Source organism: Cibotium barometz, chromosome 32 (genome assembly GCF_041138505.1).
Source record: "Cibotium barometz isolate CiBa-2024 chromosome 32, ASM4113850v1, whole genome shotgun sequence".
In the NCBI taxonomy this organism is placed as follows: domain Eukaryota; kingdom Viridiplantae; phylum Streptophyta; class Polypodiopsida; order Cyatheales; family Cibotiaceae; genus Cibotium; species Cibotium barometz.
In genome coordinates, this window is record NC_141077.1 from 17,462,548 (window position 1) to 17,479,339 (window position 16,792).

At 37.2% G+C, this 16,792-nt stretch overlaps 1 protein-coding gene across 1 annotated transcript; it reads left to right on the forward strand.

Annotated features, from left to right (window-relative positions):
* Positions 1 to 3,979: 3,979 nt before the first annotated feature.
* Positions 3,980 to 5,780, forward strand: LOC147619881 (uncharacterized). The gene has a single exon (XM_086772655.1). The coding sequence runs from the start codon at positions 4,103 to 4,105 to the stop codon at positions 5,504 to 5,506; it is 1,404 nt and encodes a 467-aa protein (XP_086628781.1). The 5' UTR covers positions 3,980 to 4,102; the 3' UTR covers positions 5,507 to 5,780.
* The last annotated feature ends 11,012 nt before the right edge of the window (positions 5,781 to 16,792 follow it).

The window sequence follows — 16,792 nt, forward strand, 5'->3', positions numbered from 1 at the left end:
ATGTCCCTCTTGCACATCTTACATCGGCCAAATGCTTATACCAAACTTTAAAGCTCTACTATTAGTCCAAAGGGCCTTATGCAGAATGAGCTAGAGGAGGCGTGACATTTTAGGGGGGATGAATTTATATCACGTATGCTCAAATCTGTATGGTTGTTCCAACTAATCAACCATCTCTTGTTGAGAACTCAAGACAAAGGCGACTGCATCTCTATAAAATGGGGTATCGGTAGCAACTTGTCATTCCCTGACCAGGTTATGGCCCTCAATTAGAAGTGACCTCTCAGTTGGATGCACTGAGCCAACTCTCTATTCCAGAGTGTGACCCTGCTTAATAGGGTATGAAGATCATCTTCATTCAACTTGGATATATTTCTTTCAACTCTCTTCTAGACATCCATCTCTAATGGTTATAATCTCAAAGATCACCCCATGTGTGCGGACCCTTGTCATGCAGCTTACAAGTGGTTGGAAACAGATCCCTCCCTATGTAACTCTAAAGCACTACCGAGAACCAAATGGAGTCGATTTGGAATATATTAGCTTTGAATCGTAAATTGTTTAATTGATCTAATTCTTGTATCTATTCCACAAGTTCCTCGCCAGGTCACTCCCCTTAGGTTTACGTGTCACTTTATTGACACAAAGGGTGACAAATGGTTAGCTCTTCCACCTAGGTAACCCAACCATTGAAAATGAAGTTGGCAGATAGGATAAATGCAACGTGGACCATTAGAAGCCTATTTCATGCTGATGAAGAGTGGGCCATCCTCCTACACCATGACACTTCTTCATTGCCCATTTTTTTTTTAAACATGAATTTATTTTTCTCATCTAAATAGCTAAAACGTTTAATAGAACTCATCAAAAGTCAAGTAAAATCAAAATAATAATATTGAAAAGAGTAGAAATAAGATTTTCAACTTAAAGAATAATGAAAATAATGTGTTAGAAAAAGTAATCACAAAAGAATAAGATCATCATAAAAAAAAGGAATGTAGATATAGTATAACCATCTTTGTGATAGGCAAGGGGTTTATAAGCACTCCTAAGAAAAAGTCTTTTTGTAGTCCTATCTTCTCTTGCTAATAAATTCTCCTTTTCATTTTTTTAAAAAGTCACTTCACACATTGTAGGTGAAAACATGGTCATGCACATATTGCGTGAGCTAGGGCCGTCTTGATTTTCGACGAACATCACACCCAATTTTTGGTTGTCAAATACATGCAAATGTTTTTGGTTATGTAAATCTTCATAAACACCTGGTTTCCACCTCTTTCTACAATGCTTTGGAAGGGCAAAGAGATGCCAAAAGGCAAACTTGGGTGATAAGTATCTATCCCCTCAAAGTTACTCTCAAGTCTAACTTGTAGACAGTCACACTTGGCCCTCTCCATACTTCATATGGTTTGGATTTCATCATGAGTAATTAGCAATGTTCTTAGGCCATGGTGTGAGCTTACATGGACTAGAATATTACTCTTTCTAAACGATGCCCTTTGTTACAAGTGAGATTTGAAGGATTGTTTAAGCTTGAGGAGACAACTTGCAGTGTCAAGTCTGTGTGATAAATATGTATGATGTATGATTGTGGTGATAGAACTCGTTTTACAAGGGGCTTGATGTCCCCCAAATTAATAAACTCCACGATTTACCCTAATGGTTTTGAGCTTATAATTTCAAAACCCCATGCTCCAAATTTGACTCAATGATTTAGCCTAATGGTTTGAGTTTATGATGTTGAAAGAGACCTCTTGAAGGCATTTTGTATAATTGCATGTCTCGTTCATTACCTCCCATTCAACAAAAGTGCCAGGGTGAGGATACATGTTTCATCAAAGTCACATGAAACTTGCACACACCTATGCGTGGCCCTGGGCAATGCTTGATATGGAAATGGAATTTTAATGAGTGCCCTTGCTCGAACTACAATCATGGGTGGCTTGCAACATGTTCTTATATCTAAGTTATTTTGGCATGAGATATGTGTCAAATATTTTCGTCATAAAAAACGTAACTTTACCAAAATGGATCACTTTCCTTCGAAAACTCTGGTCTTTGGACTTGCATGAAATTTCAAGCTAAATTTTTTTGGGTGCATTTAATGCTTTGAATAGGCCAAGTTAACTTAGCCATTCGAGGGTCCTCTTAGAGCCTGACTCACGAAGATAAAGGGCAACCCCCTAGCAGCCCGCTCCTAGGGGGTTACTCAAGAATATATAGATAGCTTGTGAGTTCTCAACATAAGGGGCTTTTATATTCTTATGAAAGTATATATATACATAAAGGGTTATTTAAAAAGTGACAAAATCGATACAAAAGTAGTACCTTTAAAATCACAAAAGAGATGTATCTAGATTATAAAAATTCTATAGATAAGGGGTTTCTTAATGAACCCTTGAATGTATGTGCCACAAGGAGTTTTTACATAGTGACCACCTTCGATGGCACACCCACTGGTAGTGGTGGTGGTGGATATTACATTCACATCATCTAGTCAGAGTCTCTACAAGCGCACGATTACATTTGAAGCCTCTAGTCTAAAGTTGAAATATGCCATTACACATAAGACATTGAACTATAATTCATTGCTTTTGCTTTTTGTTCGATGTTGAAGGTGCATGTAAGATGATCAAGTTAGTTAAAAACAAATTGGTGGCCTTCTAACCCATTAGTTGGTAGCTAGCTATGAATGTGTGAGGACAAACAAATGCATGTGAACCTTATGGCGGCTACCCTCTCTGCATGTGAATGGGCCCTTTGTTGTACTTAGCACTACACACCAAAAAGAACAATAGTTGATAGTGGAAGGGAACGAAAGTCGATCTCGTGTTAGTGTAGCGGCTAGAATGGAGCTTGAGAGTCCTACAAGGTCGTGGGTTCAAACGTGTGGAAGCGATGGTACTTGTGTGTGTAGGTGATAACGTGCGTACTTTCTACTTTCAAGACAAGATTTTAAAAAAAGGAACAATAAAAAGAATCTGGTGTTAGAGGGATCTAGTGCAGGTGCCCACTACTCTGTTCGTGTGAATGGGCCCTTAGTAATACTCGTGGAGGGGAATAGAAAAGAAAGAACAATAAGAAAAATCCCGTGGAGGAGAATAGAAAAGAAAAATCTCGTGAAAAGACCAATTTAAAAAAAGTGACTTGGAAAATAGTAATATAGAAAAGAATAGAATTATGGAAAAGATTATCAAAGCTAGCCAAAATAGCGTGTAGGAATAGTAAATGCATTGTGAAAAGCTGCACAGGGAAGTTAAAATTCTGCGATCCTGGGTGATGCGCACTTGAGGTCAGGGCCTTTATTACATGAAAAAGCACTTGGGATGGAAATTCTGTGTTGATGGGAAGGCTAGAATGCTGATGAGAGCGCACACATGTCAGAGATGGTGTCATGGTATGCTATATAAAACCTAAAGCGATTCAAAGTTCAAGAAGATCACTCCTTTAGAGCTCCCTCCTCGAAGCCCCACGTCGACATCGCCACAGCGATTCCTGCTTTCTGCTTAGAAAACTCCTCTCCCTTCGCTCTCTGTTGCAAGCACATGCATGCCTTTTGCTTGAAGCTCGTACTCCTTTGATTTCTTCGCATTGTCCATCCTTTGCCCTTGTCATCTTAGCAGCCAGATTATTTGCTCTCACCCATGCAGCTTTGAGGCCTCCAAGTTGAATGAAACAGAAAAAAAAAACTGGTGTTTTGGGGATTTGTAGTGTCTAGGGTTGTCGGCCAGGTTGAGCTTGAAAAAACAAGGCCTTCCCTCCCATGTTGCTGTGCTTGAGCGTAGCATGTCGGCCATATAGAGGTGTGAGAAGGGCCTAGTATTTCAGCAAGAATGTTAGAAAAAAGGGACAAATTTTTTCAGAAAGTTTGAAAGATTGGATATGGGGATGAGTGCATGCAGAGGCTCATGTGATGAGGTGAAAAGTAGGCAGAGTTTGTATAAACAAGTGAGGGAGAGGGTGGGGGATTTCTATTAAATTGTGCATGGCAACGTGAAGGTTAGCGCCTTTGAAGATTCTTAAGAGCCTGCATGAGGGAGTGGGTGCTGTGGGTTATTGAGTTTGCAGCGTGAGGTAAGGGCAAACTAATACACATACTAGCATGGAGCAGAAACAGCACAGCCAAGCTCTCACTTTCGCTCGTAATGAGAGCTACAAGCTCCGGCCCTTCTTTCTCCCCTTCCTGCAAACTTGCCAAGGCTACCAGCAGCAGCGAGATCCCCATCATCATCAAGCTTTAAGCCCTTGCATGCACGCCGCTGCTAAGCATGCTGTTAATCCATCTTTTAACCACCTCGTCCAACGAGCCTCCGATGCATTGCAGCCGGCACAGATTGATGGCGGTGTTTGCTGTCAATTTTCATCCAAGCTTGCCACTCTGTCAACCGTGAATTGCACATGCAATAGCCTTCCAGCCAGCCAGTGTGGTGCATCCAAGTCTCTCTTCACATCTTCTGCTCCATGTATGAGTTCATGTCACAGTGCTTGGCAGCGGCAACCCTCCATCTCGAGGGCCCCTCTCAAGCGCTGGGCTATAGAGGAAGCAGAGGTGGGCAGTGCTACGGTGTCAAAGAGAGGGAAGGTACAAATGTTGGCCAATGTAATCAGGAGGGGTACTGATGTCGTAGCGGGGGAGGAGGTGGTAGCCGCTGATGGGCTGGAGGAGATGTTTGTCAGCCAGAAGAATGCATTGAACAAGGCTGTTGAAGCTAGTGCAGGCAAAGAGCCGCACTACCGCGGCGTGAGGCGACGGCCGTGGGGAAAGTATGCAGCGGAGATACGCGACTCTGCCCGGCAGGGCGCGCGCATTTGGCTGGGCACTTTCGCGACAGCCGTGGAGGCGGCGCTCGCTTATGACAGGGCGGCCTACGCCATGCGGGGAGCTCGTGCCATGCTCAACTTCCCGGTAGAAGGGGCACAACCAGCGCCGCCGCACCTTTTCCCGGCCTTACCGGCCATCCCGGCAGCGTTCGAACATACTTCTTCCTCGCCATTTTCTTCGACAATCAATACGCTGCCAATCCTCCGCCCTACACCTCCATCTCCTCCAACACGTAAAGCGCAGCTACAAGCAACAAAACCGTGCGTTTCCGTCACGCCACCACCGTTTCATCTTTGGCCTCCGTCGTCAACGACGACTCTATCTTTAGTCCAGGATCAGCAAAACCAGAAAGAATCGCATGCGCAAGATAGCCTACAGGCGGCGCCAACTCCAACACCGATAAGCTCAAATCCTGCTAATCTTCAACACGGTCAAGGGTGCCACGTAGAAGCGACCAGCCTCACCTCAGATGCGGATCAATTGTCCTCTGCCGGAAGCAGTGAAGAGTCGGAGTGCCCATCCGGCCAACCTGATATATACTACCTTCTCTCCGATTGGCATCTCATGTGGGATTACTGCAACTACGCTGCATGCGATACGAGCTTCAGTAGCCCACCCTTGGAAGAAGTTCACTCATCATATTCTAGTGAAAGTGAGGAAATTCTGCGCTTCATGCCATTCTAAGCTCCACCCAATACTGACTTCCTCTAACCACTTAGTGTCTCAGCAGCTATGGCTTTCTTGAGTTTCTTTTCTGCCTCTTAAGAGCTTCATCATCATCATCGTCGTCGTGAGTTTGCTAAATAAAGGCCCCCTGCTGCCGCCCAATAATCGGTGGTTACGTACAACATCTTATATGAACCTCGCTTCTCAACATGTGCAGCTATCTCCTTCTTTTTCTTCTTATTTTTCCTCCGAACTTAAAAAAAACGGCTTTTTTCACCAGTTTAATTGGTGGTATAATGTCTTTGGTGCACGTTTTGTATCGTAGAAATAAAGAATCTTAAACTAAGCGTCTGAAGGGTACAAAAAGATGACTACCAAGTCTAAGAAAAATGTTTTGTATATTTTATGCGTAAAGAAATTCACATTATAAAAATGATGGGTTAGGTTGCATGCCTATCCTATAGTAGTTATTTATCAAAGCTTGCAAATGTAACTCTGCAAGCTTCTACTGCGTTTATTATTGTATATTAGTGTCCTAATTTCCTTTCCAAATCGAATTCTAAAGCTGCATTCTACTTGTCCACCATAACAAGTTCCATTTTTTCGTATTCGTTTGAATGTTTTTTTTGGGTAACAAATGCATTTGTAAATGGAAAATGTAAAGTCGTAACATTTTAGACATATATTTCACTTTGGCCCAAATAATGATCGTTGTCTGCAAGTATTGTAATTGGTGACACATTAAGTGGTATTTTAAAGATCTACATCATTTTGGCCGAAAATAGTGAGCGTTTGTAAAATGCGTAATTATTTGCGATAGTATTGTGATACATTATTACTTCTTTTAACATGCGATTATTGTATTGAAGTGGAATAAATTATAGTGTCGTGCTCACTGATTCCGAACAATTTATTATTGTACTAGTTGCAGTTTGCTAGTTGCATTGCAATTTACTTTCTATTAGAAATCTGCATGTAATTTTCTATCATTGCTTATCTGGAAGTAGATGCCTTGAGTCCTTCCATGGACTAGAAATTCAATCAGTAATCCTTAAAAAATAATCAAATTTTATGGCAAACGTGTTTTTAATATAAATGAATCTCTTAAACCTAATGCTTTTTTTTAAAAACTTTGGTTGAAGGTTTAGATTTTTTGGAATAATAATTATCTCTTATAAATATTAACATCCTTTTACAAGAAGGATGTTAATGTTCATCCTTTTAATTTGAATCTTCGTTGTTGGTCTCTACCCAAAGGGTTTTCCACCAAGGCCGTGAATCTCTCTTTTGGTTGATTTTCTTTGAGGTATCACTTTCTAGATCATAGGTCCAAATTAGGTCCGAAATTGGGAGACTCCTCTCTAACATCATCCCATGTATATATTCTTGCAAGTGATAAGCACATTAGACAAGCCGAATATGCATTAGTATGTCGCCTTTCTTGGTTTATATTACCTAGTCCCACATTGTAATGCTTGTATAGCCACAATAAATTCAATATTATTCATCTTATTAGTATGATACATAGCGGAGTAATGATTTATACTTCTAAATAGCACTTCAGTGGCTTGTACTCCTTGTTTGTCTCCCTTGCAAAAGATTAGCTCATTTCTAGAAAAACCCAAATCACCCATAGACACAGGTACTTAATGATGTAAAAAACCAAATCAATCTCGAGATCTTTAATTACACATCAACAAATTACAACCTTGAAATTTTGTGGATGGTAATAAAAGTTTTAATTGTTGATTTTGGCTCATATCAAGTACTAATATCAACATTAATTTTGTGATGTAGTATGAATATCAAAGCTATTATAGCATTTTGATTATAAACAATTTTATCTAAGCTTATGGTAATGTTTATATTGGTATATCGTGAAGCGATGCACAAGTATTACAATAAAGTGCCATGAATGGCTTAAAATGTTGTAATGAATGTAGAATTGTAGAAGTAGTAAAAATATAGTCTCTACCCAAAGGGTTTTCCACCAAGGCCATGAATCTCTTTTGGTTGATTTTCTTTGAGGTACCACTTTCTAGATCATAGGTCCAAATTAGGTCCGAATTTGGTAAACTCCTCTCTAACATCATCCCATGTATATATACTTGCAAGTGATCAAGCACATTAGACAAGCCGAATATGCATTAGTATGTCACCTTTCTTGGTTTATATTACCTAGTCCCACATTGTAATGCTTGTATAGCCACAATAAATTCAATATTATTCATCGTATTAGTATGATACATAGCGGAGTAATGATTTATACTTCTAAATAGCACTTCAGTGGCTTGTACTCCTTGTTTGTCTCCCTTGCAAAAGATTAGCTCATTTCTAGAAAAACCCAAATCACTCATAGGCACAGGTACTTAATGATGCAAAAAACAAAATCAATCTCATCAGATCTTTAATTACATCAACAAATTACAACCTTGAAATTTGTGGATGGTAATAAGTTTTAATTGTTGATTTTGGCTCATATCAAGTACTAATGTCAACAATTATGAATATCAAAGCTATTATAGCATTTTGATTAAACAATTTTATCTAAGCTTATGGTAATGTTTATATCGGTATATCGTGAAGCGATGCACAAGTATTACAATAAAGTGCCATGAATGGCTTAAAATGTTGTAATGAATGTAGAATTATAGAAGTAGTAAAAAAAAAACCCCCAAGTGTTGTTAAATTTTTGTTAATTTTTTAATGATGTTTGTTCTTCTTCGAAGAAGAGAATGTCTAGCTTTTGTTTTGTGCACAAAATTCATGAGGAAATGGAAGAAGGTAGTTTAAACATGGGTTTTATGGGCTTCATCTTGCAACGAGTGTATGCATCTCCATGCCTAGCATATCATATCAAATTAACATATACAAATGAAAGTCCTATTTAATTGGTTGATGACAAGATGGATGTATCATCATTGTCATTGCATGGTTCATTACTTTTATCTAATGAAATTAAACTTCTTTTTATTATTGCTAGTTTGAGAGTATATTTTGAACATTGTTAATTATCTTAATGCATTCACTTCATGTTCAACAATATACCTAGATCTTGAAATATATATTTGAATAACAATCCATAAATTGGAATCGTGTAGGTCAAGGTGGAATACGACTTATAAATAATTACATTTAAAGAATACACGTCTTTTATTACAAAACTGTTTATCTTATGACCATAATGCAGTGTATATTTTATCCTTTTATCTAACAAAATTGTACTATCTACTCATTTACAATTAAACTAAAATTGTAAAACTTTAACATATCAAGACAAAAAGTGACTACTTACATTGAATTCAAGTTTATTTCCTTGCATATTTCTATTGTTTTGTCTTGACTAGTTCTCCTCCCTTTTGTGTTTTTTTTGAGCCAATTAGTGTTGCAACTCTTTGGAAAAAGTTCAATAGGTAATAATGTGACCATTCATGTGACAATTCTATGCCTGCTTTTCGACTCACATACTTACTTTCCAATGGTCCTTTCAAAGCTTGTTAGAGGATTTGCTTAAAACACCAATGGTAAAACTCATATCTAGCCTTGTGCATTTGGAAAGATTTAACTCCCAAATAGGCTAATATTTAGTCTCTTGTCCATAGGCTAATACCTTTTGTAATCTACAAACCTTGCTCTTAGAATTAGGAACAAAAAACCTAGTGAGTGCTCCACGCATACCACCTTCTCCTCAAGGTTTCCATTGAGGAAAGTGGATCTTACATCCAGTTCGTAGACGTGCCACCTTCATTGTGTTGCCAAGTTTAGGATTATGTAAATTGTCGCCAACCTTTCTCTGGGAGTAGAAGTCTCTTGACAATTAAGTCTTGCGACTTGTGGAAAACCTTTGGCCAACCTTGAGGATTATGTAGATTGTGGTGAACCTTGTTGTGGGAGTGAAAGTCTCTTAATAAGAAAATCCTTCAACTAACCATGCCTTGTACTTCTTTAAAGTACCATCAGGAGTTTCTTATTATGTGAACCCAAATGTTGCCAATCACCTTATGTTTTGGGTGTTAATCTACAAAATTCTAATTGTTATTTTCAAAGATAATGGCATGTTTTGTTTACATGACTTCCTTTTGCTTTACCCAAGGTGGTAATGGGCTCCTAAAACTTGAGTATCTTTTGCTAAAAAAATAAGAAAAATCTGAAGATCTCTAACATAAGAGCATAGCTCACAAGAATCTTTCAGGTCTTTTTTTTCTCCTCTATTCTCTTGCTTGAGACACATCTCAAATGCGTAGTGTTTTCTCCGTCGAAAAAAATCCTATACTACTTTGACAATGGTTGAAGGTTTTCTCCATCCAAAAATTCATATACTCCACCCTTTTATGGCATAGCATGCTTTCGGTCTCTTTTTATCTTCAAAATCCATACTTAAAGAAATAAGTGTAAATTATTCTCCATCAAAATGGGAGGAAGTCTATTCTCTAGGTGGAGGTTGTGTTACTTTGGTGATTTTCTTGTTGTATGATAAAGAAGAGGGAAGGCTCTCCTCCATTTGTGCTGTTGTTCTTGGAATACAACATCTTACTTCACTATGATCTTCTTTGCCTAAGGGTCAAAGAGCTATATCCCTTTGACTCCATGAGCATTCTAATCTAAAATGATGCATTTCTAGATTTTATCATCTAGTCTAATTTGGTCATGAGAATCTCAAACATGTCCATAACATTCACACCAAAAAAATCTCAAGTGTATAGTTAAAGGTTTCTTATGCAAATAAAAGCCTATGTGGATGCATTCAAGTTTGACAGTCTTTAGTAAGAATTGTATTGTATTGACTAACCTAGTCTTAAAAGATTTAGGAATATTTTTGGAATACTCTTGTGAATTTTAACCATATCATAATTTTTACTAAAATAGTACAATGTCACAGCAAGGCTTTTAGTGAGGTTAATGCACAGAAAAAAATTATGTTGACTCGAAAAAACTTGCAATAACATTTGTATTGACTAACCTAGTCTTAATATAAACAAGTGTATTGACTAACCTAGTCTTAAAAGATTTAGGAATATTTTTTGAATACTCTTGTGAATTTTAACCATAGCATAATTTTTACTAAAATAGTACAGTGTCACAGCAAGGCTTTTAGTGAGGTTAATGCACAGAAAAAAATTATGTTGACTCTAAAAAACTTGGAATAACATTTGCAAAGGACATGTCACATGTTGCAAGGGTTATTGCCATGCTCATTATGAGGCTGTATCATAAAAATAAAAAATCTTCATAATATGTCAAAAAAAGACAACGTAGAAACAACAAAATCAACACCATGAATCATTTTTAAGAACAAATGGATATAACAATCTTCTCTCTCTCCACCTATGTTGGGTTGAAGCCCTTTAGTTATGACTTCCTTACATTGTGCCTAGATGGCTATCATAAATAATATGCGAATACTAGTCCCAAGGACTCTATTTATGGTGGTTTATGAAGCAATCCTAGTAGCCAACTAGACCATATCAGAACCATTTCCATACACCCGGTTTGCCTATATCTCCCAAGTTGATTTCATAAACATATACAAGCTTGTGTGTCTACATGCCCAAGCCTTGTCAATGTACATAGGACCACACCCCCTAGTCAAGCAAACACACTAAACCTCTCTCTAGACTATCTCCCAAAGAAGCTCACAAACATGGAGATGTCGATTGACACACATCTAAGCACACTAAATCTAACACGTCCTCTCTCTAGACTATCTCCCAAAGAAGCTCACAAACATGGAGATGTCGATTGACACACATCTAAGCACACTAAATCTAACACTAAACCTCTCTCTAGACTATCTCCCAAAGAAGCTCACAAACATGGAGATGTCGATTGACACACATCTAAGCACACTAAATCTAACATGTCCTCTCATCTAAGCGCACTAAATCCAACACCTCCACTCATCTAAGCACACTAAATCCAACACCTCCACTCATCTAAGCACACTAAATCCAACACCTCCTCCCATCTCATGGTTATGAAGTTGATGTAAATATATCATTAAGGAAAATTTAGACTTAAAAAGGGTCTTGTAAAAGAAATGGTTTAGTGAATAAAGTAAAAGGGATTAAAAAGCTAATCTTGGATCCATGTAGCAGACAAATCTAATAATCTCTCACTTTTTATCTCCCTACACTATCATATTCTTTCACTTTTTAGTCTCTACACATTCCCACTCCACCACTTATTAGTCTCTCTACACATTTCTACTCCATCACCTATTAGGCCCTAGACTCTCCTATTTCACAACTCCTACACTATGATAATAAATAGCCCCCACCATCCCTATCAAACTCACTCACTCATGCGGGTAACCCTAAATCCTAAAGTTTGACTTTTTAAAAAAATCTCAAAATTTTAATTATTTGTAAATAAAAATAATCTCCCTAACTATATGCAACACCAAAAATTCAATTTTATATTTCTTATACTAATTTGTATCAACATTCACAATTGTAATGATCACTTTCCTAATCTACCATTCCTACACTATAATAAGCTTCCATAACTTATTTCCACATCAACATCCTCCACCATCCCTATCAGCTTAACTTACTCACGCAGGTAACCCTAAATCTTTTTTTTAAAAAAAAATTTCTTCAAAAAATCTCAAAATTTTAAAAATTTAATAAAAAAGAAACTCTCTTACTATATTTAGTACCAAAAATCAATTTTATATTCCTTATATCTCTTTCTAAAATAGCCTACAATTTTAATGATGGTAGAAAGAGATATAGTCCCTTGTTTCCACATCAATTAGTCCTTACCTCCTCTTTCTAATAACCTTTATAACTACTTTCATAGTAATTACTTATCCTTTTCTTCTATTATTTAAATAATAATTTCCATAACTCCACCTTTCCATATCAGTATCTTCCAAGTCTCTATCTAAAGTACCTATCTAAAGTACTTTTCTTCACTTGGGTCTATGTAAACCCTTAATTTGTTTTTTAAAACCTATATTTTTGTTAGTAAATGAGATTTTAGACATACCTATAATTTCATATATCTCATTCTAATAAGAAAAGATATCTCATTATAATAACTTCTTATAATAAATAAAATTATGATTAATCTAATGCTTTTATTCAACACACCTCACAAAAAGTATCTATCTTTAGAACATGCATCCTTTGAATAATGTTAGAAACACTAATAACAAAAAAGTTGATCTTCATATTTGTGTGTGAATTTTATGGATCATTAAGACAAGGTTATAAAAAACAGTCCTTTGATCCTCAAACACTTTCAAGGTTATGAATGGAGGGAAGAAAGAACATTAATCTTTGGGTAGAAGGTTCACTCTTCCTTAAAGATCCTATGTTTCGTTTATATCCTCCATTTCAAGATTTATCTAGTCTTATAAGATATTTTGTTGATGGAGAGGTTGGTCTGTTAGGATATTGCATAAGACTTAATGGAGCTGGCCTTGAAACTCAAGAATGGCAAATCTTACAAGTCCAATTTCTCAATGCGCAAAAATATTCTCCAATAAATACAAGTTTAAGTTAGGGCCCCTAATACGCTTGTCTTATTACAGAGCATAAAAAATCCTCTCAATTGACATGTGCAAGAACTTACAATTCTTAAAAATAACTAAAGTAAGCTCAAGGACCAACAAGCTATAAAAATGGACCTATCTTAGGTACACGAACAATTAGAAAATCTTTGTAGTGAGAAAAATTATACATAAATTTATGTATGAGGAGCAAGAGAGAAATATCTAAAAATTACAGGCTACGATCAATACATATAAGGAGACTCCTTGGATTGAGACAAAGAAAAAACCCTTGTCTTTAATTGAAAGCCTTGCACTTGGGGATGGCACTTGGAAGTGAAGAATCTTGGCCAAGTAACTATTCAAAGAAATTACTCTATAATTTTTTTATTATAACTCTAACATATTATAGCTTTTAAATCCAATTATTCTATGAAATGTAGACAGTTCTTATTGGATCCATTAGGACAAGGATTAAATAATGCTTTGAAGCTCCTTGCCATTATACAAGATCCTAGGTAGAAGAAGAAATAGTGGAAGAACCAAGCTTCCATGATGGAAGATGGGGGATGGGTCTAATAAATGTTACTAATATTCAAAATGCATGTGATGTAGTTGGGATAAGTCGTGAGGGATGTGAGGCACTTTTTTCAATTGTCAAGGATGCTCTTTTCAAACATGGCATAAAAAAAAACTTCATCGTCCAATCCCTTATAGAGTTTATCTTGTAATGTAGATGTTTGAAGATTTATTGGTGAATATTTCCATGTGAAAGGAGCAATAGTCACAAAAGATAAAAGTAAAGAGCATACAAGCTTTGATAACATGAGTTTAGTTGACTTGAAGAGAATTCAACAAGCTGTGGTTGAATTTTATAATGCTCTGTCTAATGTTAAGAAGTTCATTATCAATCATTTGATGATTAATTAGTGTCTTCTATTAATTTTAATTTCTTGATTTGGTTTATTATATGATAGGGTCGGATTTCTTCACTTTACTTTGAAATTAGATGAGCGCTAGATTGTGAAGGGTCGTAAGATAGAAAGGATGAGCATCACACTCACAAAAAAAGTATGGACTATGAAAAGGATGCTTCAATGCCACCTTGATGGTGGTTAAAAGCTTTTGAAGTGCTCAAAGAAACTCATGAGGTTTCAAAGTAGGTGTTTGATAGATACCCTTGTGTTTTCTCAGTTATAAAGCATCAAATGGAGGGGGAACTACTTGATGTACTAGGTGTTGGAAACTTTCAATTCGAATGACACTTGGGAGAAGATTTAAAAATAATAAACTATTTGATGGTCCGCGCCACCAACCACATTTTCCATATGCTTGGTTGTGACACAGGTCTAGGTTCCAAACATCCTTGTCTCTTTTGTGTGAAAATGTCGATGCCTGAATCCACATATGAAAAAAAATATGAGATGGATTGATGGTATTCTCTTGTGTGACTTGCATGTATCTCCTGATTGGGATGTTGAAGACCTTGATGGGAAACCTATCATACCATTTCCTATAGACAAGATACATTTATGTACTTTGCATGCTATGATGATAATTTTTGACAAGCTTCTCAAATTTCACAAAGAGAAAATTCATGCAGAATATGGGTTAAGCTTAATAGGTCAGGACCCCCTAGGCTCACATATATTTCAATGTCACTGACAAACAATGGTTGTCTATTTTCACGAAGGTTAAAAAGGGCTCCAAAATGAAGTGTAGAATGGTACATGCAAACATGTGGAGGTCTCTCGCAATTCGGATATTGATATGGGTTGGTCATATTAGGCTGTGGTAAACCGTAAGGTTATGGCATCATTGTTGGTGTCATTTCTACTCCTTGTGGTGGTGGATAGTAAGAAAGTTTCCAAGGTGTAGAAGTAGCACCACGTGGTACATATGAAGCATACCCTGGAAACCATTGGGGTTGTCCACGCCAAGGTTCCTCCAACAAAATTTGAGGTTGCTGGCTTGCTTGAATAATTTTCTTGGATTCTTTACCTTGAAACCACGTGGAGCCCATGTCTATGGGCACATCTTGCAAATGGCCAACTCCTGATTATAGCACGACAAATCATTTTCTATGCTCATACAATGTTGGTGAAGCTCCTTGCACACCTTAGCCATGACACTAGTCCCTGCAAAGAAATCAAGTACTAGTTCCCCCTCCATTGTGAAAGTACCAAGGAGACACCTGCCAAAATGAACAAAAACATAAGATCAATGTCTTACATTGTATCGAATCATTACCAATAAAAAGCGCGTAGTGTTTATTCTATACCTTGCAGTCTCAATGGTCGCTCAACTGCACCCTATAGTGGTTGATTATCTGCCCCCCTAATATGAGTGGAATGCCTTCCTTCTAGCCGGAGTGACTCACTCAGAAGGTTGGTGCAGTGTGTACACCTAGAGGTCATATAGTAGATGTATCCTTACCATTCACTCTCATATATGTTTGACGATGCTTGGTGGGTGTCAAACAAACACCCCAACAATCAACATTATTACTACCTGCACACTCACGACATACATCTCATTTGTTTTAATATTAATTTAGAGTTTTCTTTTAATTTTCCAATACTAGAATAAAAGAAAGTGGTGGTTCATACCTCTTCAAAATGTATCTCATTAGAGCGCGACGATAACTCTCTTGCAACTCCAGATATCATGTTAGTTGTAGAGTAGGATCATGTGCTCTTGCTATCACAACACATCACCAAAATGATTACGGATGGAAGTGGTTACAAAGGTTCCATCCTCTCTTAAGAACTCATTGTTTGGTAAGCACACATGTAGCCTCAACAAGCTCTTTCTTCCAAATGTTCCAAATGTTCTAGCGTGGGACTAGCGGAGTGTCCTTATCTATAGGTAACCCTGTTGGAAAATCTTCCCACACCATTGAACATCCTCCCAAAGATGAGGGTTGTCTTCCTATATTTCTGGACTTGTTCAAGCCCTCAACAATATTTCTAGCCTATTGTAATGCCCAGGAGACAAGTTAATATTAGAAACGTATTCATGAGGTCTTTTTCCCCCCTATAACAAAAGGTCATCTACATGGAGATAATAACCATGTTCCTGCTATACTCAACAAAAACATGTAAGTTTGCATCTAAGGATTGCAGAAGAGATCAATACTTATGGAGTAATCATCAATCCACTAGCACTATGCTTGTGAGGCTTATTTCTACTCGTAGTATACCTTTTGTAATCTACAAACCTTGCTCTTAGAATTAGGAACCAAAAACCCTAGTGAGTGCTCCACGTATGACACCTTCTTCTCAAGGTTTCCATTGAGGAAAGTGGATCTTACATCCATTTCATAGACATGCCACCTTCATTATGTTGCCAACCTTGCTCTGGGAGTAAAAGTCTTGCAACTTGTGGAAAACCTTTGGCCAACCTTGTGGATTATGTAGATTGTGGTGAACCTTGTTGTGGGAGTGAAAGTCTCTTAAAACGAAAATCCTTCAACTAACCATGCCTTGTATTTCTTTAAAGTACCATAAAAGTTTCTTATTTTGTAAACCCAAATGTTGCTAATCACCTTATGTTTTGGATGTTAATCTACAAGATTCTAATTGTGATTTTCAAAGATAATGCATGTTTTGTTTATATGGCTTCCTTTTGCTTTACCCAAGGTGGTAGTGGGCTCCTAAAACTTGAGTACCTTTTGCTTTTTAAAAAATCTGAGGATCTCTAACATAAGAGCATAACTCACAAGAATCTTTCAGGTCCTATTTTTCTCCTCTATCCTCTTGACCGAGACACATCTCAAATTCCTAAAGCGTTTTCTCCATCCAAAAAAA